The sequence below is a fragment of the Phyllostomus discolor genome, chromosome 5, assembly GCF_004126475.2.
Source record: "Phyllostomus discolor isolate MPI-MPIP mPhyDis1 chromosome 5, mPhyDis1.pri.v3, whole genome shotgun sequence".
Classification (NCBI taxonomy): Eukaryota; Metazoa; Chordata; class Mammalia; order Chiroptera; family Phyllostomidae; genus Phyllostomus; species Phyllostomus discolor.
Window position 1 is genome coordinate 110,633,081 of NC_040907.2, and position 23,619 is coordinate 110,656,699.

The 23,619-nt window shown below is 51.4% G+C and overlaps 3 protein-coding genes, 2 long non-coding RNA genes and 1 pseudogene across 6 annotated transcripts in view; 4 read left to right on the forward strand and 2 right to left on the reverse strand.

Moving 5' to 3' along the window:
• The first annotated feature begins 1,122 nt into the window (after positions 1-1,122).
• Positions 1,123-3,792, forward strand: LOC114497135 (annotated as a pseudogene).
• Positions 3,793-6,993: 3,201 nt separating this feature from the next.
• On the reverse strand, positions 6,994-9,182 carry ADIRF (adipogenesis regulatory factor). The gene is made up of 3 exons (XM_028513311.2): positions 9,029-9,182; positions 7,359-7,421; positions 6,994-7,180 (listed from the first exon to the last, which is right to left on the reverse strand). The coding sequence occupies exons 1-3, from the start codon at positions 9,087-9,089 to the stop codon at positions 7,074-7,076; spliced, it is 231 nt and encodes a 76-aa protein (XP_028369112.1). The 5' UTR covers positions 9,090-9,182; the 3' UTR covers positions 6,994-7,073.
• On the forward strand, positions 7,087-10,480 carry LOC118500786. Its single transcript, XR_004903369.1, has 3 exons — positions 7,087-7,204; positions 9,624-9,725; positions 10,048-10,480. It is a non-coding gene; the product is annotated as an uncharacterized LOC118500786 (long non-coding RNA).
• A 3,766-nt stretch (positions 10,481-14,246) lies between these two features.
• Positions 14,247-19,060, reverse strand: SNCG (synuclein gamma). Its single transcript, XM_028513066.2, has 5 exons — positions 18,806-19,060; positions 17,976-18,017; positions 17,520-17,647; positions 14,834-14,905; positions 14,247-14,541 (listed from the first exon to the last, which is right to left on the reverse strand). Exons 1-5 carry the CDS (start codon positions 18,924-18,926, stop codon positions 14,521-14,523), a joined length of 384 nt encoding a protein of 127 aa, XP_028368867.1. The 5' UTR covers positions 18,927-19,060; the 3' UTR covers positions 14,247-14,520.
• A 77-nt stretch (positions 19,061-19,137) lies between these two features.
• MMRN2 (multimerin 2) overlaps positions 19,138-23,619 on the forward strand; it is a 33,876-nt gene continuing 29,394 nt past the window's right edge. The window contains exons 1-2 of one of the 2 annotated variants that reach the window (XM_036026718.1): positions 19,138-19,383; positions 19,980-20,220. In XM_036026718.1, the coding sequence (XP_035882611.1) occupies positions 20,057-20,220 (164 nt within the window). In that variant the 5' untranslated portion in view covers positions 19,138-19,383; positions 19,980-20,056. Of the gene's footprint in view, positions 20,221-23,619 lie in introns of both variants that reach the window. The other variant, XM_028514083.2, reaches the window with a different exon arrangement.
• Positions 20,228-22,341, forward strand: LOC118500787. The gene is made up of 2 exons (XR_004903370.1): positions 20,228-20,535; positions 21,174-22,341. It is a non-coding gene; the product is annotated as an uncharacterized LOC118500787 (long non-coding RNA).

Below are 23,619 nucleotides of genomic sequence, written 5' to 3' on the forward strand. Positions count from 1 at the left end.
ATCTCTTCCTCCAATAATTATTATCTAATATATTTACATGTGCATTTAATTGTAGTATGTACAGTAGTCCCCACCTTAATACAATTTTGCTTTTCATGGTTTCACTTACCCATGGTTAACTTTGGTCCTGAATATAAACGGAAAATTCCAGAAATAAACAATGCATAAGTTTTAAATTGTGTGCTGTTCTGAGTAGCATGATGAAATCTCTCACCATCCTATCATACTCCATCATGCTTGGATGTGAATCATCCATTTTTCCAGCATATCCTTGAAAAGCAGTGATCCTGGCAATCTGGATATATCAAAGGGAAGCCATGATGTGCTTCTTTAAGTGAAAAGGTGTGTATGTATAGGAAGAACACAGTATACATAGAGTTTGACACTACCTGCAGTATCAGGCATCTACTGGAGGGCAGTCTTGGAATATATCCTCCATGGATAAATGGTAGTATATATTTTTTTTTTCAGAACTGCTAACCCACAATCCTGTGAGAAACACATTTACTGGCTAGATTACAGGATTTTGTAAGTTATTTTTGCCTTTAGCCTTACAGGATCCAGTCAATACAGTCATATGTCACATAATGACATTTTGGTCAATGACAGACCATATATATGACAATGGTCGCATAAGATTATAATGGAGCTGATAAATTCCTATTGCTTAATGACCTCATAGCTATTGTAACATCATAATGCAATGTATTACTCACATGTTTTTGGTGATACTAGTATAAACAAACCTACTGTGCTGCCAGTCAGATGGAAGTATAGCACATGCAATTATGTACAGTTCATAAATACTTGAAAATGATAACAAACAACTATGTTACTGGCTTATATATTTACTATACTATACAGACTTTTTATCACTATTTTAGAGCATACTCTTTCTACCTGTAAAGTAGAAAACTGTATGCTGGGTTACACCAGCAGGAGCCTCAAACATCTTGTCTTTACTGCATCTCTTGTTTGCATCATTTTCTCTTGTGCTTGATTTAATCTCTTGTCATTTTGTGCAGTAACGTGCGGTACAGGCTTAGAGCCTAAGAGCAATAGGCTGTACCATGTGGCCTAGGTGTGCAGGCTTGTGGATGTGCACTCCATGATGCTTGCGCCATGACGAAATTGCCCAATGGCACATTTCTCACATGCATCACTGTAATCGAGTGGCACACAACTGTGTGCTATTTTCCAAAGCTATTTAGGTTTTTTCTTTCCTTTTTCACCCTTTCAGAGTGACCACTTTCTTCATTTGTAGTAGAGTTTGGATCATTGGTTAGTGTTTATATTCCATTCTGTGTTCCCCTCTACTACATTCCAGATGGTTTTAGTTATTTGTTTATTGGGAGAGGGTATGTGAAACATTACTATGTTTTTTCAAGTCAGAACTTTACAAAAAGATAAAACTCAGAAAAGTGCCTTTCTCTTCTCTCCTACCCTGTTCCCATTCACTCATTATTTCCATTACTCCCCCCTCTTACCCCCTCCCCCCCCAAAGTAATCAGTCTCTTTAGATTCTGGTTTATCCTTCATTTTCTTTCCACAAATATGTAGAGAAGTGCATTTTCTTACACCCTCTTTTCTTTACAGAAAAGATAGCCTAACATGAATGTATTGTTTTGCACTTCACTTTTTTCTACCTAACCATAAAAACATGATATCTTTTAAGTATGAAAAAGAATGCCAACACTACATTCATTGCATATGAAGAAATCTCACCAAAAAATTTACCTCAAAGGATGCACATGAAAGGAGATGCCAGCGAGGTCCACGTCTAGGTGGCTGCTGGCGGGTGTGGTGTATTAAATCCCTCCTCACCCTGCGCAAAACCCAGGTTGGCTCTGGCCCACGGACCTGGAGTTGACGTTATTGTTGGGAAGGACAAAAAAGTCAGAAAGATTCCACAGTATCTGATCCCTTTTAAAGAGTTTTAAAAGATTTTATTTATGTATCTTTTAGAGAGGGGAAGGGAGGGAGAAAGAGGGAGAGAAACATCAATCTGTGGTGGCCTCTCGCACACCCCAGGCTTGTGCCCTTGACTAAGAATCCAACCCATGAGGGTTTGGTCCACAGGCTGTGGCTCAATCCACTGAGCTACACCAGCCAGGGCTCTGATCCATTTTAATGGTTGGAACAGAAGCTGGGATGGATGGGCAGCTGAAGATCATGTTCTCCGCGACACCAATGATGATCTGAGATTACAGTGTAAATTGGCAAGGAAAGCTGTAGCTCACCTAAGCACAGTAAGAAAGAAGCCGTTGGTTGTCTGGTGTTGATTCTGTTCTAAAAAGCCTCCTGTTGAAGACAAAGATGAAAATGATGAGAACGCAATTAGCACTTCCTCTGACAACAGTAGTGAAGAAAAGGATGAGCAGTAAGTGAAGAAATTGACACTGAAGGAAAGACTGGAGTGAAGGAAGAACTGGAGCAGCACACAAAAAGGGAGATGGAAGAAAAAACAGTTACTACAAACATCCCTGAAGTTTGGAAGAAGCTAGTGGATGATTACTACATCAACAGGAGGAAACAGTTAATGAAACTTCCATGCCAGACCAACATCATAACTATTTTTGGAATCCTACCTGAAGCATTTTGCTATCAATGCAGCCTTTTCAGACAATGAGAGGCCTCCTCATCATCACGCTGTGTCACATGCCAACAGGAATGTCCATTATATCCCTACAGCAGAAAATATTGACCTTTGTAAAGAGATGGTGGGTGGATGAAGAATAACCTTTGATTATACTCTCCCATTGGTTTTGCTGTATCCACATGAACAAGTTCAGTATAAAAAGGTGACTTAGTCCAATTTTTTTTCCAATTAAGGAAAGCAACACAAACACTAATAAGAACCAGGAGGAGCTCTCTGCAAGCCCACCTTTGCTGAATCTGTCCACTCTGCAGTCCACGGAGAGTCAGCCAATCACAGGTGACCGGCCACCCCTAAAAGGCAAAAGCTAAGCCAGAAGTCTTGCAGTCTCTGTAAAACCTTACTTCAAACCCAGCCAAGGGTTCACACAGTCCTTCTTTTTTTATTCTTATTTTAACTTTTTAACCTTTTTAAAATATAAAATTCCATGCACAAAAATAGAAAACAACAGACACTTACAAATACATTGTAATAATCCAAGGTGCCTAGCTATAACAATTGTCAACTCAACCCCAGATGTCTTCTCAGTTTGTTTCAGAACTCAAGGGGTTGGCTGCTTGGGCTGCTCTCCTCAAGAACAAGAGTAGTGGTTGTCTCAAGGTAATTTCATTTACTTGCAGCAAGTAAAGGAGACAGAGGATTTATATCCAAAGCTCTGTAGCCTAGAAGGGAGGCTCAGTCATTGCTTATATATGCAGTATTTGGTCAATTATGCATTCATTTCTTTTTTGTATTCACTCTGTTGGGTTCATGTCAAGCTCATCCTGTTTACAGCTGGTTTGCAAAATGTTGTGCTACATTTTAACATTTAGCAAGAATAACCTTTAGAAATAACACTTAGAACTTCCTAGAACTTGAGACCCTTGTTCTAGCTAACAAGTTCATCTGCAAATATTCCATTCTTGAGGAAATTTCTAGAGGACTAACTCTAACAAACCAAGAGATAGCAGAAAATATTCCAGGAAAGGAATGGCAGAAAGCTTTCAATACCTTCAGTTGCAGATCTAAGATAAAACAAAGGTGTGGCTCAGAGTGGAGGAATGGAATGTAAATGTTACATGTTTTCATAAAGTAGAAATGAGACAACTAACCAAAGATAACAAAGAGAGGAGAAAGAGAAGGTGGGGAGTGGAAAACTCTGCCCTTTGTCTCTCATGTAATTGGATTAGAATGAGAGCTGAGAAGTCAAGTGAAACCAAAAGGTAATGCTAGTGACTGTCTTGCCAGTTGTGGAACTGGAATTTGGATAATTAGGAATTATTTGGGAAATTGCTAAGGAAAAATTGATATTTTGGAGACTTGACTGAGACTTAGCAGATGTAGTGGTCATAGCATTCACCTCCTCAGCCAGTCTGGGCTCAACCAGTTTCCTGAACTTTATGGAGACAGGCCTGGGCTCCTATGGGTTCTCATGGGGTACCCTGGCACTATGCCCACTGTGTTCCAGACATGGGGCAAAAGACAAGTCCAACCTAGCTAGCCCTGCTCCTGAGGACTCACTGTGGGGGGACATAGAAATAGGTGTTTGCATGGTGTCATGGGAACACCAGCTGCACGAGGGGTGGAGGTAGTGTGGAAGGAGCTGCATTGAAGAGATGGCACCGCGATGAACTTGACAATATGTGAACTCATTGCTATCCAGTAGGTGAACCAAAGGAGTCATTCTTGCATTTCTTTAGCAAATGTTGCCAAAACACCAATCTAGGCAGGACATGCACCAATTAGTGGAAGCAACTTGGTTGCAGTCCCACAGACAGTCATCACAGAAATGCACACAGGAAAGTGACTGATTAGTAATAACTGTGGAAAAGAAGTACAGAGAGTGTGAGAATGCATCAATGGTGGCCAGACTCATTCTGAGTGTGTGTGTGTGTGTGTGTGTGTGTGTTGGGGGGCCCATCAGGGAAGCTGAAACCTGAGGGATGAAAAAGTAGGAGCCACCTGGACAATGGTAGTTCATGGAAAAAAATGGACAGCATTCCAGGCAGAAAAAAACATGTGCAAAGAGCCTGAGGTGAGCAGAAAATGAAAAAAGGTCCATTGTTAAGGGAGATGAAAAAAGGTCCGTGTGGCTGAGGCTGAGAGAAAGAAGTTGTAGTGACAGCAGAATTTTGTTTGCAACAGAAATCCTAATACACAGTGACTCAAACAGTGAAGAACTGTATCCTCTCACCTAGCATGTGGCAGATGAAGGATTAATTTAGGGACTGAATAAAGGAAACCCAGGACCCAGGTTCTTTTTATATTTCTGCTCTGCCCTAACCAGCAAGTTGGCTGTTCCTTGGGCTTGTTCCTCCTGTGGTTTCAAGTGGCTGCCCCACTTGCAAGCATCATTTCCAGCCATAGGAATACACAGTGGAAAAGGAAGGGCTGCTTCTTCCTGTCTTTCCTCCACTTCACCCCCCCCTCCCCGCCACCCCAGAGTGAAAAATCTTTCCTAGAAGCCCCCTGGTCTTCAGGAGAACAGGGTGAAGACAGATTGCTGGGCCAATTGGGATTTCTCCAGGAATCACAGAAGTCACACACAGGAAGGGGATGCACACCAGAAAAGCTATCAGGGCTCTGCCAGTCCAGCCCCACCTGCCTCCCAGTGTGATCCCACATGCTCTCTCCCCACCTAGGCATATGCTCCTGGAGATGCTAGATCTACCACCCAGGCTGCCCCAGGTGTCTCTTGAAAGACCTTCCCTTTGGGCCAGAGTGAGCAGCCTGGCCCATTTTGCAGACTAGGGGAAGCCTTCTTTTGGAGACAGCAACAAGGAGCCAGGCATGTAAGTGGGCTCGGCCCTAGGATGAGGGTGCGAGGTGTTGACGGTGAGGAGAAACCTGTTAGGCAGAGTTCTCAGAACGGAGAAGGGAAAATCACCAGAGCAGAGAATCACCCCCAAGGGGTGGCCGAAGGCAAAGGAATACGCAGGTGGGGAGCTTCACTGCCCCCTGCTGGCGGGCCGTGGAGGGCCTCCCAGAAAGCCTGCCTTGAGTTTGCATCTTAAGGAAAGATGCCTTTTCCTCTTAATTTCCCCGGAACTGGTAGGTGCCGTGTAATCAACATCATGAAATGAAATGTCATGACTACGTTTGTACTCGTCTAGAAGCAAAGTAGGTCATTACAGTGGAGAGACTAACATATGAAAAGGCGTGCAGGTGGGAAAGGGGAACCGGGCATCACTAGCCTAGGTGTGGCAGAGGGTTCGGATGAAGGAGGCTGGAGGAAGGCTGGGCCTTATCCTGCGGCAACTGTGAGTCACCCACCCACAGGGCGCACCAGAGCTGGCGTCACGTACGTGAACATGTGCTGGGGACCAGACAGACGAAAATGCGGGGCTCTGTCGGCCGGCCTGAGAGAGGAAGCGTGCATGAGGGCGTGGCCTCGCGCACACGCACGCAAGGGAGCACCCCCGCCCGTCGCACACTTCTCTCTCACGTGTTCAGCCCCGTGCGCCGCAGGCCCCTCCTTCCGGGCGTGTCGGGCATGTCGTGGGTGAGCCTTTTCCTGGCCGCCACCCTGAAAACAAGCCTAGCGGGCGGAGCTAGGTTCAGGGGGTCCACGCCCTGCGGGGTGACTCACCGCCGGATGAGGCTGTCACATAAACACCCCGAGGGACTGGCGGCGGTAGCAAGGGCCGGAAGCTCGGCCCTGAGACTCTTTGTCCTTCGAGCGAGCTCCCGCCGCCTGGGGTCCGCAGCCGCCGGGTGCCAGATGCCCCAGATGCCCCAGTGCTTCGAGCAGCTATCGGAGGGCAGTTCCCGAGGCCCGGGCCCTGGAGTTCCAGCCCCAAGCTGAGCCCCTTGAAGTTTTGGGGACTGAGTATTCAATTCCCCTGCTAAGGGGGTCAGAAGTTCCGGAGTGGAGGAGCGGGTATCGCTTCTGAATTGAGCTCAGGAGGGGCACATACCTAGATGGGGGCTCAACTGCGGTTATAAGGGAGCATCTGGATACGCAGTTGAGAAGATAGGAAATTTTTTTTTTTAAGATTTTATTTATTTATTTTTAGAGAGGGAAGGGAGGGAGGGAGGGAGGGGGAGAGAGAGAGAGAGAGAAACATCAGTGTGCGGTTGCTGGGGGTTATGGCCTGCAACCCAGGAATGTACCCTGGCTGGGAATCGAACCTGGGACATTTTGGTTCCCAGCCCGCGCTCAATCCACTGAGCTACACCAGCCAGGGCAGGAAACCAATTCTTAAACAGTTGTGTGTGCTTCCCAAGTTGAAATGCCAGGACCCTGGGCGTTTGTGTGGTGGGGATGGTGCTGGGTTTCTGAATATGGGGGCTCTGCTCTAGTCGAGGGAGTATTGGGCCCACCTGGGGGTGGGGAGGAGACATGAAATGGACACAGAGTAGGAACATGTGCTTTAATGAGGCATTAGGCCAAGGGGGCAGCAGGGCCTGGAGGGGAGTCACCCAGGGCTCCCTTTTGTCACTTCAAGAGGCCAAATTTTTTCCCAAAACCTGAGACAGTCTCAGTGACTTGGTTAGCTGCCTTGTCGATGGTTTCCTGAGTGGATTTGGTGGCCTGGTCCATGGCTGGGGAAGAAAAGGAGAGGACAGGTAAGCATGGGGCCCTGGAGAACCAGAGTTATGCAGGGGTAGCCTGGCCTGGGTCCGATTCCCAGGAAGCATTGTGGGCAGAGGGTCTGCACAGGAGAGGGTCTGCCCACCCTCCTGCCCTTCTGCCTCCCCCTTCCCTTCAGCCCCACCAGACCTTTCTGCCCTGCCTCTGTTGCCTGATCCACCACTTGCTGAACTGCTGCTCCAGCTGCAGTCACTGAAACAGAGAGATTTGTTAGTCCCTGTTGAGGAACCATGGACCACAGAAGTCACACCATTGCCACCACCCCTGAACTGTTCTCTAGAGTAGTCTATCCTGTAGGCTGTGGACTGGGGGTTGGGGACCCTTGCTATAGATCTTAGGGATGGATGCCATCAGGGTAAATAAAGCCCCTTGACCAAGGCCACCCAGTCAGTGAGGAGCAGTAGCACTTTCCATGCCTCTGGGGTGTTCTTGTTTATTTGTAACTCGGTTCCTCCCCTCTGGCCTGCTTCCCATCCTATCTCCAGGATGGCTGAGAAAATGCCTTAACAAGGGAAGGAAGGTAGGGCAGGGCAGAGCAGGGCAGGGCCCCACATCTGGGCTATAGCTGCTTTTGCTGGGCATGGCCCAGGAAGAACCCGGTCCCCCTTTAATAATAACTCTCCCAAGGTGCCTGAATTCCCACCTTTAGTGCACCCTTAGTGCCCTGGGCCTCTGCTTTTTCAAAGCCCTCTCACAGCCTCCTTTAACTGTGCCTCCACCCAGAGGGCAATGATGCCTGAGCCTCTGGGGGCAGGAAGCTTAAGGTATTAGGAAACAAAGTACAGAAAGGAGATAAAATTTCCATGGTCTGGCCATCTCCTCTGGACCAGAGTTTGTGCCCATGGTGAACAGCATTTCCAGGGCCTCGGGTAGGCAGACTGCTGGCTCACCCAGCCTCCAGAGATCTGACTCATCGTTGCTTTTGAAAGGGCTTACCGCACCCACGCCCTTGGATCCTGGTCTGACATGGCCAGGACCACAAAGAAAGCACTTTGCACCCAGATAACAGATAAAATGATGTCCGGAAGGAAGTGTCCTGTAGATAGAGGCCTCCTGGTGGCATTTTAGTCTCAGGGGAGCAACTGTGGGCTTTCCCTAGGGCACTGGTGGAGGAGGGGTTGGTTTGCCTGTGGTCTATAGACCGAGATTTGAGCAGGTCAGATTGGGAGCTGCAGTCCCAAGGGAAGATGAGCTGGGACTGGAAGAGTGATGCTGGTGGGCCGAGGGGTGCTCTCACATGCCCTTCTCCCATAACACACCCCCAACAGTGTAGCCACAGATCAGAGAAGGAAAGAGCTGGAGGTGGAGAAACTAAGGATAGGGACCTGCCCTGCTGGGGTGAGGGTGGGAAGGCCCTCCTACTCAGTACTTAACGGACACAATTTTCAAAAGGAGAAAGACTCAAAACAGCCCAGTGGGGTCTGGTGCCCCTGCCCCCACCCCATCCATGTGGGCAGAGGTCTGAGGGTGGCAGAGCCTGCTCTGCTGTCTCCGCAACCTTCACCCTCCCCTAAGGACCCTGGTGGGGCCTCTTCCCACTGGTGCAGTCTCCTCAGATTGGCTCTAGCAATGCCAAAGTGCAGCTTGGGCTCCCAGGACACTGCTGTCCCCTCACTCCCAATCCCGCCCAAGGATCATCTACAGGGCTGGTTGGGGTGGGCGTCCTGTCCAGCCTCTGCTTCTTAGGGGACTACCCAACTTTTGGGCTGCCAAGACCCTCAGCTTCTGCCTCCCACCCCCTACCCTGAGTGTGCAGCCCGGGGCCCCTGTAAATGCCCCAAGTTGAGCATTGTCCTCACCCGCATCCTGAGCAGCCCCTTCTGCTTGCTGCTTCAGGTCCTGCAAGCCCTTGCTGGCCATGCCCTCCGGGATCTGCGAGGTTGTCAAGGGTAGCCGAAAGTACCTTGTATCTTGCTCACGGAGCTGACTGGTTTGTTTTTTTTTAATGAGGCCCAGGCTGGTTCAACCCCGCAGGAGGCCGGGGTGGAGCACAGGGCGGTTCCCAGCAGACACACTGGGGGAGTGACCGGGCCCTGCTCCAGGACGGGGCTGTGTTGGCCCCGGAGCACATCCTGGCCTCAGACATGCCTTGGTGGGAAGGTGGCGGCCCCAACCAGGGTTAGGAAACAGGCTAGGAACTGCAGAGAGACTGGGCCTGGGTCGGAAAAGGGTGCACATACTTCCCACACCCCAACAGCCTGCTCCCTCCCTCACCGACCCAGAGAATCCCCCCAACCCGTGAGCACTGCGTTAGCACCAGGCCAGGATCTCAGAAATTAATAATAGTAGCTGCCTTTTTTTGAGCATTTGCCTTGTGCCAGGCCCTGCCTGAACACTTTCAAGCCTCTGGTATAGTCTTTACTACCTTGTGAAATGGGTGTTATTTATTATCAGTTTATAGGAAGAAGCTGAAGCACAGAGAGGGCAAGGAACTGCTGACAGGCCACCGGCCAGCCGTCACTGGGATGTGGTGGGCAGAGGGGTGGGGAGAGTCAGGTAAGTTCCACCCCCCCCCCAACAGAGGGCAAGTCACCAGCGTTCATCCTCCGCCCCTCCCCCTCAAAAGTCAGCTGGGAGCTGGGAGGGGAGTTAAAGACTTGTGAGTGAGTGGAAAATCCAGGATCCCAGGGACAGCAAAATGACTCTCGAGGCACAACCTGCCTGCACTCAAGGGTGAAGGTCGGGCCCCCACCCCACCTCGCACCTGCCCACTCCAGAGTCCAGCTTTGGAGCCTAGAGGCCACCTCTGCACACTCCACCCCATGTCTCCATGGGGTATCACGACCCTCTCCTGTGTTCTCTGATTCTTCCTCTCCAGGCCTGTCTGCACCTATGTAGGATTCTCCCCTACCCTGAAGCCCTGGGAAGCCCCACTTACCCAGGACCACTCTGCTAGCTCACTCTGTACCTGTAATGGGAACGGGAGAAGGGTGTGGAAGCAGGGAAGGAGAGACTGATGGTAAGACCGGGAGGGTCAGCCTCTGGTGGGAAGGGATTGATGGAGATGTCATTCCTGGGCAAGAGGAAGGGGCTTGCCCTGAGATCAGTCGGGTGGGGAGAGGGACAACTACATGGCTGCCACACCCACCCTGCCAGCTGGGCCAGGCTGTGAGCTGGGGTCTAGCCCAGAGCTGCAGAGATGCTGTGAGGAACCTCCCAAGGGCTGGTCACCACTCTGAGTACCCAGCCTGGTTACCGCCCCATTCCTGCCCACCCTCCCGAAATCCCATCAGTTAGCCTAAAAGACCTTTTACACTGCTCTAGGAAGCTCCCCACTGGGCAACTGAGGCTGAGGCTATTTGGTATCAGACTGAAGTAGTCAGGCAGCAGCTGGCCTCAAAAGGTAATAATAGAGACAGCTCAGAGTGTCTCTTAAGCAGCAGGGACTGCAGGAACCCTTGATTTCAACGATCTCCTAGGGCATTTCCTCTCTCTGAGCCTAAACATCCCTCTCCTTGATGGTGGGGGGACATAGTGTTACTGTAAGCATTAAATGGGCTGAAGTGAGACAAGATAGTAAGAAGCTAGGAAAATTCCTTGACAAGTGGAACAGGAAAACGGAGACAGAGAGCTGAACACAATGGCTGAACAAATTACAAATGGGTTCAGATGGTCACCACGGTGGAAGACCCTAAGTCCCTGACAGGGATAACCTCCTCTACCCTGGCCTTTCCTCCCTGGAAATAACATCTAGGCTTGTGCACTCTCCCTGTGGGAGCAACTGGCATCACTTCTTTTTCCTTCCACCCTGCCCCCACTCCAGTCCAGTCCCGACTTCTTTCCTCACAGGCACGTGTCTCCTAAACTCTAAGGCCGTGTGCAGCTGGCATCTTGTCCCAGGCTAATCCCCTGAACTGACCCCAAGGACCCTTTTTCTCTGACTTTCCAGTGAGCTAAGGCAACCCAGCCTAGGCTCTCCTGTTGTTTCTTCTATGCTAAGCCCTTTCTTGTTTCATTGTCACTAGCTTTAGTAAATGCATCCCCATAGTCACCTGGACTAGTGTTGTGAAATTGTTCCTACAAGAAGTCAAGAACCCACATATTACAGCTGGCCCTAGGAGACCCACTCAGGGCCAGGCCTTTGTCTGGTAACAGCTGGATGCCCCAAACTCAGCTAGGGCCCTTCAGGAGAGGGCAGGGCACCCCAGGAGCTTCTCTAATAAGGAGAGGAGTAAGAAGAGAGCAGTTACTCCTCTAAGGAAGTCAACTGCAGCCCTACAGACCTGAGAGCACATGTGTGGGTTTAAAGGCAAGTACACTACAGGTACCATGGATTGGGGTATCCAATGGAGGGTCTTCCTGGACTGCACAGACCTTGATGTTTGGCCCTTAACCCCAGGAACAGGTTGTAAGTATATGTGTAGGGTTGGGGCAAACAGCAGGGACCCTTTCAGGTTCCTTAAGCTGAGGCAGAGGGCACTCACTGGGAGTATGGTAAAATACTATCCCCAGGTCCCAGGTCTAGGTGTCCCCTCACCCAGTCACTTCAATAGCCCTGCTTCTTCTCACTTTTTCTTACACCCAAAGAGCTCTCTGGCACACCCATGCCCCTGGTGGCCTCTTCCTGGGGCATGCACAGACCTGCCAGGCACTGTGTCTGGGCCCGGGCCTAGGAGCAGGAACACCCTTGACTGCCCCAGCTCTTCCAGACCCTTCACTTCTCCCATGGCAGGGTTTGGGAGGTTGGGAGGCTAGCAGCTCCTTGCTCCCATCTGCCTCCTCAGCAGTGGATATCATAGGCCAGCAGGCTGGTATATAACCCAGCTCAGCTACGTTTGCTGGGTTCCCAGTCCCCAGGGGTGCCCTTGACCCATGCTCCGCACCACAGAGGCAGGATGGGAAAGTAGTATGAACTCAAGCTCTGACTCCAACAGCCAGGCCTGCGGCAAATCACTTACATGTTCTGAGCCTAACCTGTCTTGAGTGTCAAAAGATAGGGCACCCCTAGTGGCTTGCTTAGCCACTTCTGAACAAGCCTCCAGAGTGTGATGCCTGCAGCACTTCATGTAGGACATATACTGGCCCAGTCCCAGGTTATTTTAAAACCTGGGGAGTGGCGGCATCTGCCGTAAACTCACAGGAGCCCACTCAGTCAAGGCGGCCATAGCAGAGCATAGGAGTTGTTAAAGAGAGAACCATGAGCTCGAAATGGTGTCACTTGTGCTCAAACTCCATGATACCAAACCTAGATTTAATACCTGATTTAGTTGCAGTTTCAACTTCCCCAGAAACATAACCATAATCAACCAGTATGGAATTTTCTGATCAAGCACTTATTAAGGTAATCTGTCAGATGGGCCCTCTCTATCCCCCTCTCCCTAGAAAGAAGAGGCAGTCTTCATCATAAAAACCCTTTCATTCTTTTCCCCCAAAGAAAATATGCCCCCTGCTTAAATCTTTTTTCCTTTTGTTATACCTCCCTTGCCCCATCCGTCTTCCTGTAAACATCTTCCATTTTGTACCACCCCTCAGAATGCCCCTTTAGTTCCTAGAAGGAATGCTGCCCCATTCATGAATTGCTTAATAAAGCCAATTAGATCTTGGTTGAACCCTGGCTGGTGTGGCTCAGTGGATTGAGTGCTGGCCTTCAAACCAAAGGGTCACTGGTTCGATTCCCAGTCAGGGTACATGCCTGGGTTGCGGGCCAGGTCCCCACTGGGGGACACTTGGGAGGCAACCACACATTGATGTTTCTCTCCCTCTCTTTCTCTCTTCCTTCCCCTCTCTCTAAATATAAATAAATAAAATCTTCAAAATAACTTATAAAAAAGATCTTGGTTGAATTTTTAAAAAAGATTTTATATACTTGGTTTTAGAGAGAGGAGAGGGGAGAATAAAAAGAGGGAGAGAAACATCAATGTGAGAGAGAAACATCAGTTGCTTCACGTGGGGACCAAACCTGCAACCCAGGCATGTGCCCTGACAGGGAATTGAACGGGTGACCCTTCACTTTGTGTGATGATGCCCAACCACCTGAGCCACACTGGTCAGGGCTGAATTTTGTTTTTTTACGGAGTCAACTGAGTGGCTCTAGAGTGAGGCCACCTGGGCTTCTTCCCAGTCCCACACCTGCTTAGCTGTGTGCCCTTGGGCAAGTTATTTAACCTCTCTGTTCTTCAGTTCATTCTGGGTGAAGCTGGGATCAGACAAACTATTTGTTCCCAGGATTAAAGGAGGTAAAACAAACCCAGACTGGTGTGACTCAGTTGGTTGGGCATCCTCCTGCAAAGCAAAAGGTCACCAGTTGGATTTCCAGTCAGGGCAGATGGCTGGGTTATGGGTCGGTCCCCGATCCATGATCAATGTTTGTCTCCCTTTTTTTTCCTCCCCTCCTCTCTCACTAGGAACAAATAAAATCTTAAATGAGGTAAAGTACTCAGAACTGTTCGACACCTGGGAGGAGCTCAACAAATGTTCATTTTTTGCTATTTTTCTCTCAAGATGAAAGCTTCTTTTCATACATCTAGTTGTGTTTTCTGATGCTTGACAAACTCCTTGGTGAAGGAAGGTGGCAGTTTGAGCTGTTGCGTCCTCTGTGAGGAGGTGGTTAGAAGACTTCTGGCTATATGGATTTAGACTTCACATCTTTGAAAGTTACCATCTACTCCAGGGAGGGGTGTAACGTGTCCCATTCTTCAAAGAGTACTGGAGCCAAAAACACATGGCAGGATGGCCCAGGAGACCCCCATTCACCTTCCACAGTCATGGGCCCATCCCCAGAGGGTGAGCTAAAGCTCAAACCTGGAGGCATTTGGTCTCACGCTCCTGAGTACAGCCTGTCCTGGAGGTTGTCCTGGCAGCCCAAAGCAGGGCCACATCCTCCATCCTTTGAGTTGGCAATGATGAATGAGTTGGGGGTGGGAGGAGTTCCCTAAAGGTAGAACCTGCTCTTAGCAGGTTCTAAAAATGCCTGGGGTGTCTTTATAGGGTACCTGGTCCCAGGTCAACAGGCTGGTCCAGCCTCTGTTCCCAGGAGGGTACAGGGGGTTTCTTCATGAATGAGGCAGCATACAGAGGAAGCATGGTACTTGAGTTTTATTTGAAATCATCAAAAAGAAAAATTCACAGCAGCATCTATGGGGTCAGAAGTACTAGAGGCTGGGAGGACGAGGGAAAGAGATAGAAGTGGTGGCAGCACGAGAAGACAAGCTTGGGGTGGCTGGATGAAGGTGTGGGGAAGCATGGACAACCCCAAAGGTCACTCCAGGATTGGGCACTCCAGTGCCAGGAGGGGATGGGCCCCAAGGCAGAGGGGTGGTCCTCTGGGCCTCTGCAGAGGATTTGCAGCCCTCTAGTCTCCCACACTCTTGGCCTAGTAGAGAGAATTACTTTCACATACAGCTCTGGGCCCCCATCCCTTAGTGGCCAGTTTGAGTGGGGTGAGAACAGGAGTCATCAATAGCCCTCTGCCCTGGGAGGGTCAAGAGTGAGGAAACCTCACATTTGGTTCAGGGGGCTGCATTAGGTCAAGAGTCTCTCCTGAGGGCTCTGGTACCCCAGGAGGGAAATGGCAAGTCTACGAGGGATGGGGTCCCTGTTTGAAACCTTCTGTGGTGGGAGGCTTGCCCAGGAACCCCGGAGTTACTTGGGAGCCCAGCTCCTACCTCCTCAGCCGCTTCCTCTTCCACTTTGGCTGCCTCGTCCTCCTGTTTTGGGGCAGGATGCTTCAGCTCCTCCTGTGGGGAACAAAGAGAATGTGGGACCACATGGGGGCACAGAGCCCCCAGCTTTCTCCCCAACCGTGGCCTCATCTACCTTGGCCTCAAAGGTGAGCCAAGGCCCTCATCACCTTGTTGTACATGATAGGCCAAGGTGAGCGAGGTGTGAGGGCCAGACTGACTATGGGAGTGACAGTCACCTAAGAGCCCACAGTGAGGGCTCTGACTGATGGTGCCGAGGCCTTCTGGGGAACCAAATAGATATCTCGGAGCCAGGCTTTACCTCGGCAAGCTGATGCTGAATCTCTGTGCAGCCCATGGTTGGGCCTCAATGAGGAAACCCAGTGGGGTGGGGGTGGGGCAGGGGCATGTGAGCAGTGGCTCCTGAAGTCCTAGGCCTGATCCCACCATCAGTGTCCCTGAATCACTTGATCACACACCCTTGTCCTCCTGAGTCCCCAAAAAGTCCTAGGAGAAGGGACATATAATCACACTGAGATCTTGAGGCCAGGGAAGCCAGGTATCTAGCTTGAGGTCTGAGAGCTCAAAGCAGTAAAGCTTGTAGGGATCAGGTCTGGCTTGCCGTGGGCCCACCCCATCCCCAGGAGCATGAATGCCTCCCTCTTTCTTTCTCCCCACCTCCTGGATGGGATGGCTCTAGGTTCAGACTATCTGGTTAGGGCCAGCAGGGGTTATACTGTCCTCTTCACTTCCTGTCTCCTACCCTCCTACATCCAGTGGGACACTTGCCTGAGATGGAGGCCTGCCTAGAAGTGGTTGTGTGACAGCTGGTGGGCAGGGCCAGACTGGGTGATCAGCTCCTACCTCTGGAGGGCCTGTCACCTCTGTGCTACCAGAGGGCCATTCTGCCCCTTAGTGGACTGGGGCATAAAGGCACCAAACTATGCCAGCTAGAGTTGGGGCAGCCCCTCCAGGTAAAGGGTGGGTGGCCATCTGCTTAGTCCTGCTGTCCCAAAGTAGGCACATGAGTCCAGTGGCACGAGCAATCAGACAGATAAGCAATACTGCGTCCTTCCCTGGTTCACTGGATGGCAATTCATGCCTGGCCTGAAGTGGCCACTTCTACACTAGGGTCTGCGGTGGCTCCAAGGGCTTGCTAGCCCTTTTCCAAGGTCAGAAAAGAGTGTCCAAGCAGTCTGGCCCTACCCCAGGGCCTCTTTTGGTGGGAGTATGGGAGGGAAGGGCCTGGAATGTCCTGGAGCATATACGGGTCCTGCCCAGAGGTGATGATGATGATGATGATGGTGATGATGATGATGATATAGTCACCTGCCTTTCTTGGGTGCTCACTATGAGCCAGTCCTAACTGCTTCATGGGAGCCATTTCCCTGCATCATCACACAGCCCAGTGCTCTCACCTCCTTCCCATTTAAAAAGTGAGGAAGTGGAGGTCCAGAGAGGTTGAGTAGCCAGCCTCCCAAGGTCAAAGAGCAGTAAGAGGCAGAGCTGGGAACTAGGAGAGGGAGCAGCTACTTCTCCAAAGACATGGAGACCCTGTGCTGGTCTTGGAAGGAGACACTCAGGTGCTGCCCCCAGAGCCAGGGGCAGGGTTGCCTCTCCCCTGCCAGTCACCCACACCTAGAGCAGGGATTCTGCGTGCTGAGTGCCCCGGGCAACCTGTGCCAGGTAGGGGAGCTTTCTAGAGGATGGCCTCAGACACAGCTGGAGACAGTCCCTCTGAAATGGGAATGCCTCCTGCCCCAGTGTGGATCCTGCTCCCACTGTGAACTTGCACTCGTACAGCGACTATCTGTCAGAACACAGGCTTGGAGCCCAACTGCCCTGGGACTTGCAGGCTCACATAGACTAGCCATGAGACCATGGGTACAATATTTAATCTCTCTAGGCCTCATTTCTACACCCTGTCTCAAGGGTTCTGTGCCAATTAAATGAGTTAATAAGTATAAAATGCTTCAAGCAGAGCCTCCTCTGTGCTGGGTGCTGGGATGCTTCACCCTACCAGCCTTTACCTCCTGGGAGTACCTCATTGCTCCTGTGCTCTCTACTGCCAGGCAGCACACGGGCACACACACACTCGCACACTTGGGTACACACTGAACACATGGTTACAAAGGCCGAGGAGGAGGGCGGGGTCAGAGTCTCAGTTTACCATCACTGTGGGATGCTGCCTCCCAGATCCTCCTGGGAGGAGGCAGCTGCCCACCAGGCAGCTGGGGAGAGGCTGGTCACTGGGTTGTGGTGACTCCCCAGTGTCCACTTCCTAGGTTGTTGGCTGTCACCATGTGGGGGCCACAGGACCCTGCTTTCACTAATCAAACATGGTATATTCTAAATGCTGAGCCATAGGGTGTGGCTTTGAGACTCACTTTCCTGTTGGTCCTCAAACTGCCTCCCTCACAGGGTGGCTGTGAGGATTCTACATGAGTGGGTGTGAAAATACCAAACAGATCATGGGCAGCCCCTAAGTCTCCATTTTCTTGTGTGTCAATGGGAAGATAATGCCTCTTCCTCTGCTGGCCTCTCTGTATGGGGCTGGACAGGACACTGAGTCTGGGTCTCATCTCCCCAGTCCCACCCTTTTCCTCTGAGTATGGGCCCAGGGGAAAAGATGGGACTGGTCTGAGAATCAGGGATAGGGGGCAGGTCTTACCTTGGGCGCCACTCCCGAGATGATCGCAATATTCTCTGCTTCCTCCACAGTCTTGGCGGCCACTGTGTTGACACTGCTGACCACCGCCTCGCTCACGGCATTGGCCTGCTCCTTGGTCTTCTCAGCCACTGTAGGAAGACTGGCTGGCCTTGGCCCTGACCCCTCCCTACCCAGGCCTGGCCTACCCAAGTCAGGCCTGAGCATCCCTTCCCCAGGGCATGCAAACCTATGGCTCTAACAGAGTCTAGGCTGCCTCCTTTCTGGCGCCAGGGCAGCTCTGATGATTATGAAGCCAACCCTTGGTCTAGCCTCAGGTTCTGATGGGTCTGGGTACAAGTACAGCTTGGGACCCCAGTTGGGAAGTAAGGAGGATCCCAAGCTTGGGTCTTTAGTATCAGGGTGCATAAGTCCCTGGAGGTCCCAACCCATACATCCCTTGGTCTTGGGGCTTCTCACCTGAGGTCACACTCTGCACAACACCCTCCTTGGTCTTGGCTCCTAGAGAGAAAATGTAGGTATCAGCCCAGACCCAACTTCCTGGGAGGGGAGTTGTCAGGGCAACAAAACAACTGGACAAGCTGTGGGGTCAGCAGTGAGTGAGGATGGTGTCTGGAGACCAGGAGTCCCTTCAAAGGCTGCTGCCCGCCACGTTGAGGAAGAGGGCAGATGGGAAGTGGACAGGACAGGATAGAGGGATGAGAAGTGGGGTCTGGACCTTGCCTGGGCATGGCCTGGGCCTCGGAAGCTTCAGCAACAGTGCTGCTGAGGAAAGCTGAGTCATCAGCTTTGCCTCCTCTTCTGAGGGAGCTGAGGGGGGGATAGGGCTGGACAGGACAATGAGTCTGGGTCTCATTTTCCCAATCCCACCTCTTGCCTCTGAGTAGGGTGGAGACCTGTGGCCTGGTTGCTGAGTACCTGCCAGCTCGCCTCCCTGCAGGGTCTCCAGTCTTAGTGTGGTTTCTTATCTGAGTCAAGGAGCCTGTGGGTGATGGGGGAGCAGGGCAAGCTTATGCAAGCCTTTGTGTGTACACAAACAGGTGTGTCTCAGAGCCAAGCACCCCTCTTGCTGTCCTGTCCTAGAGACTCCTGGGGCCCTGAGGAGATCCAAATGGGCACTGGTGTGTGCAGAAGGGTGGTGTGTTCCCCGAGACCCCAATTCAACAGCCAGGTCCTCATCCCCTCCCAAAATGTCACTCTGGGGCTAGGGGATAAGGCCAGACCCAAAGTAACTGGCCATCGCAGGCTCCGGCCACCAAGCTGCTCCGCTCTGCCCCGCCCAAACTCACCCACATACATAACACCCTCCTTGGTCTTCTCAGCAGCTTCTGTCACCCCCTGCTTGGTCTTCTCCACAGCGCCCACCACACCCTCCTTGGCAATGGAGAAGCCCTTCTTGAAGACATCCATGGTGGTGGAAGGAACAGGAGCCCAACTCTCCTTGCAAGCTGTGGCTGGTGCTGGCAGGAGTGCTGCTGCAGCCGCTGTCCCCGCTGCTGCCTCTTATTGACGCACCGATGAAATATTGATGATGCAGTGGCTGGCCTGCTGAAGCCCAGCTAGTCTGGGGGGTGGGGATGAGAGGGAGGGAGGGAGGGAGGGAGGGACGGAGGGAGGGAGGGAAGAGGCTGGCAGCAGGGTCCAGATCCCCTGGGCTCCTGCTGGCTTAACTCTCCCTTCCTGCCCTCTGCCTTCCCCAGAGGGGCTACAGAGGTCTGGAAACATGTCTATCCATCACTGCCTCTCATTCATTTACTTCCTTACCCACCCACAGGAGGGGCCCTGGCCAGGTGCTCTCAGACCTGGGGCTGTTGTGTTTGTGGACATCTAGGGCATGAGGGGAGGAGCCTTTGCTACCAGAATCCAGGTAGGGTAGGGGTCAGGGCTGCACAGGCCTGTCAGGCAAGAGTGGCCAACCTCCCATGCCAGCCTAGGCTACCCAGCCACTCACTGTGGAGACCCTGTCCTGGGGCTGTGGCGAGGTGAAGTGCAGGAGCTAAGACAGGCCCCCAGAGGCTTCCCCATGCCATGGCCTCTGGTGATACACTGTGTGGCCCTCAGACAGCTCTTTTCCCCTTCTGAGACTCTCCCCACCTGCTGGCTCCCATAGCCCAGCAGTGACAGGCACCGAGCAGGAATGAAGTGCCCCCCACTTCCTGGCCACCAGCATGGATTTGGACCAGTCTCCCTATGACTCACTAACTGCTTCTTACAGCCCCACCTCAACCTTTGTGCTCTTCTCCTCACTCACATGGAGACGTATTCAGTGGGGCCACTTCCTTGGGCCTCCCAAATTCCCAGGGTCTGTGACCCAAGTGCTCTCAGGGCACAGGAATGGGCTGGGTTGTTAGCTGCCACTGTGGGGGGTGGGGAGTGTATGTGTGTGTGTGTGTGTGGGGGGAGGGCTGGACCAGAAGCACCGGTTGGGCGGCCTAGGCCACTTCCTCTCTTTGTTGTCCCCAGCTTTCTTTTTCTTCTAAGACCTCACTTGAAGCAGTTCTGGAATCACTGGCAAGACGCTGAGCCTGACCACTGCCAAGATGATCCTGATACTGTTGCTCAGCCTTGGGGGGGCCCTAGGCTGGGGGCTGCTGGGAGCATGGGCCCAGGGCCCCCGTACCACGTTCCCTGATCCACACAGCCCCAGGCAGCCTGGGGTCTGGAGGGCAGAGGCTGAGGACATCAACAGGGACCCCATCAGACGGTAAGGAGGGGCCTGAGCAATAGGGGAGGCCATGGGGCAGGATCTGAGTCCCAGCTTTGCCAGAGTTGGGGTTCTCTGGATCTCAGTTACTCATCTGTGAAATGGGCTAATGTTATCTATAGGCTGGGCAGTTGTGCGGCTGAATGAGTTCCTGGGTACCACAGGAAATTCCCTGTCAGACCTGTGGCAGGGAATGAGCCTGGGCATTGGGCAAAGCAGGAGCACTTCTTGCCATCAACCAACCTGCACAGGGCGCAGAGGAGCTGTGGTTCCAGCAGTTTCCAGCTGACCTGGAAGTGGCTCCTGTTCTTGGAAGTAAGTCAATTCTGAAAGACAAGCAAGGTGTGGCTTGCCCGTGAGCCACAAAGAACAGATGCTACAGGGGACAGGATTTTGATCTGAGTACCCAGGGGACTGGTATTGGTACTCAGCCTGCCTCTCAGAGCAAGTAGTGATCAGAAAGGGTGCCCTACTCTACCACAGAAAAAAAGGCAGTATGGTGTCCAGTCAGCTCTGCTTCAGTGCCCCTCTGGGAATGAGTGTAGTGGTTTTGCCACTGGACCAGGACACTATTTTCCAGCATTTTGTTTGTCCAGGGCCAGGGATCCTTCTGCTGATAAGGTACCGGTTCCATGAGTCCCTCCTCAGGGTACCCCACAGCCCACAGCAGATGCTATTTACTGGTCAGCCACCTTGCCAATGTTATCTCGGTTAAGCCTCCCAACACCCCCACTACAGAGGAAGAGTCTGAGGCTCAGAGAGTCTAAGCAGCTGGTCCAAGGTCACACAGCTAAGGAGAACATAAACCAGGATCTGAGTCTGACTCCAGAGTTCATGCTCTGACCCCTGGAGTACTCAGAGGCAGCTGTGGCCTCAGATGTGCTTACTTTCCCCCTCAACGACCACTTCCTGCCCCACCCAACCCCCCGCCCCACCCCCCCAACTTGATTGAGAGCATCTGTATGGATTTGGAGGGTAAGAAGGACCATCTCATGCCTACACAGTCTCCCATGTGGCTGTCAGAGATTCACCATTGCATTGGCTTACACAGCCCTGACTCTTCAAGGTAAATGTGTTTGTTGGACACTTTTCTGATAGCAGATTTGACTAGAGAGGAGCAGAGGGTAAGTGTAAGCAAGTGTGCACTGACCCTAAGTGAGAGAAGGTATTGTCATGTGGGGAGGAGTGGCCCCAGGATGGACTAGAGAGGCCCCATTTCTGTTTTGTCCCCAGTTCTGCTCAGGGCTGGGAGGCACAGGGCACTCTCCATGGGGAACCCAGCCACCTGGCTCTGATTTCAGGACCAAACCTTTCCTCCTCAAAGCCATTCACTCCATGCCCGTCTCTGGGCCTCCTGCTCCCTTCGATGCAAGGGAGGATGAAGGGCCCAACTGGATAGGAAGAATGTAGGAGACCCTCCTGTTCCTCCCCAACCTCTGGGCTGTGGGACGGTTTGCATTCTCTTAGAGCAGGGATGGTGGGCCTCTGGACTGCCATGGGCTGCCCTGTGGGGGTCACTCAGCCATTGTCTGGGCGGCCCTGGTGTGTGCAGGGCATGTGATGGTGCACACAAGTGTACCTTGGCCCAGGAATTCCCAGGCCAGCATGTCATCCCTAGTCCCAGGGGGCTCCTAGCGGTCCCAGCAGACCTGCTGGGTCTCCTTCCCATAACCCAGAAACTTAAGTTCCCACCAGCCAAGCCCTGGTTGTCAAGGTCTCCGGAGGGGCTGGTGAGAAAGGAAAGAAGTGCTGCATAGCTTCCTCAAGCTTATTGCTTCCCATGCTCCTGTGGAGGGCGAGGCAGAAACACTGCTCCAGCTTCCCTCCTGCAACAGGGGAAGAAGAGGTCAAATAGGCATTCTGCACTCAAGCAATGACGCTGACACCATCAGCCACAGGCCTGGTGGACCCACCACCCCTGGCTGCCAGAGCCAGGCCACCTGCCCTGCGTTTGCCCCTCACACCAGTTTGGGGCCATAGCAAGCCCTGATCACAGACCCAGATGAGACACTTTTCAAGGAGAAGGTTGCACATGTCAACGTAAGAAATCTCCAAACTGGTAGATATTTTTTATGAGTTTATTTGAGCCAAAGTAATGACAATAGCCAGGAAGAAAAACCTCAATGGATTGAAAAGATGCTCTGAAGAATGGCAATTTTGCAGCTTATTTTATACATTAGAATCAAAGAAGGAGGCCCTGACTGAGTAGTTCAGTTGGTTAGAGCATTGTCCCAATGCGCCAAGGTTTCAGGTTTGATTCTGATCAGGGCACATACAAGAATCAACCAATTAATGCATAAGTAAGTGGAACAACAAATCTCTCTCTCTATCTCTTTCTCTCTCAAAATCAATTAATAGCCTTGACTGATGTTGCTCAGTGGGTTGGGTGTTGTCCCACAAACTGAAAAGTGGCTGGTTCGATTCCCAGTCAGGGCACATGCTTGGGTTGCAGGCCAGGTCCCTGGTTGGGAGCATGACAGAAGCAACTGATAGATGTTTCTCTCCCTTTCTTCCTCTTTTCCACTCTAGAAATCAATAAAATCTTTAAAAATCAATAAATAAAAGAAGACAATAGAATTTAAAAATGAGATTAAGGAGTTACATGATATTCATTGGGGGTAGATTAAGGGGGTGGGAGAAAGCAAAGGCAAATCTCTGGGATTGGATAAAGAGTAAAATGGAGAGACACATAGTCTTTTACATTAGTGGGTACAGGATAGTTAACAACATCTATAGCACACAGAGATGATATTTGGAGGAGTAAGATAACAATGAGGGGCTCTGTGGCCTTGTGCTCTGGGGTGGGTGATTGGCCCTCGAGGGGTCTGGAAAAAGAGATGACTCTGTTATTCCAAAGTTGTCTTAAGATGGACGTTTGTCAGGGAAGCTACAGGCCTGGGATGTGAATATACACCATGACATGATTCTAGTTAGGAATTTATATATTCAGACCATCCTGTGTGGTTACTTCCTGCCTCTGAGCTTGTAAGGCATGCAGGACTCCCCAGAGCTTGTCAAGGGGTATGTGACCCCCTTTTTGCCCACAAACAGAACAGCCTGGGACCCGAAGCCAGGTCCTGGGGTGGAGGAGGGATGTGGTTGAGTGCTTCCTCGGTCCCCAAAAGGCAGGGAGGGACCAATGAGCCACAACAGGGGTATTGAACTCCTTGTGAGAAGAGGCTCTTTCATGTTCCCTGGCTTTGCTGGGGGTGGGGAGAGTAGCAGTTTAGGATGTGACCACCTCAGAGGAAGGACTGAGTCTGTGGGGAAAAACGCTGAGCTCCAGACAAGGTGCCCCCTGTCCACACTGTTGTGACAGCACTGCAGTCACCACTATTCTTTCCACTTTACATGTTGTAAGGCTTGGGGTCGGTGGGGCTTGCCACCCAGAGTCACATA

Bases quoted from the DNA above. Each gene is read 5' to 3' on its own strand.
- ADIRF (XM_028513311.2), bottom strand. From the start codon at position 9,089: ATGGCCAGCAAGGGCTTGCAGGACCTGAAGCAGCAAGCAGAAGGGGCT. The intron at 7,422-9,028 runs GTGAGGACAATG...TCTCTGTTTCAG, and splicing joins AGGGGCTGCTCAGGATGCGG to TGACTGCAGCTGGAGCAGCA. The intron at 7,181-7,358 runs GTCTGGTGGGGC...TTTCTTCCCCAG, and splicing joins AACAGAGGCAGGGCAGAAAG to CCATGGACCAGGCCACCAAA.
- SNCG (XM_028513066.2), bottom strand. From the start codon at position 18,926: ATGGATGTCTTCAAGAAGGGCTTCTCCATTGCCAAGGAGGGTGTGGTG. The intron at 18,018-18,805 runs GTGAGTTTGGGC...TTTTCTCTCTAG, and splicing joins GGAGGGTGTTATGTATGTGG to GAGCCAAGACCAAGGAGGGT. The intron at 14,542-14,833 runs GTAGGAGCTGGG...TCTCTCTACTAG, and splicing joins AAGAGGAAGCGGCTGAGGAG to GCCAAGAGTGTGGGAGACTA.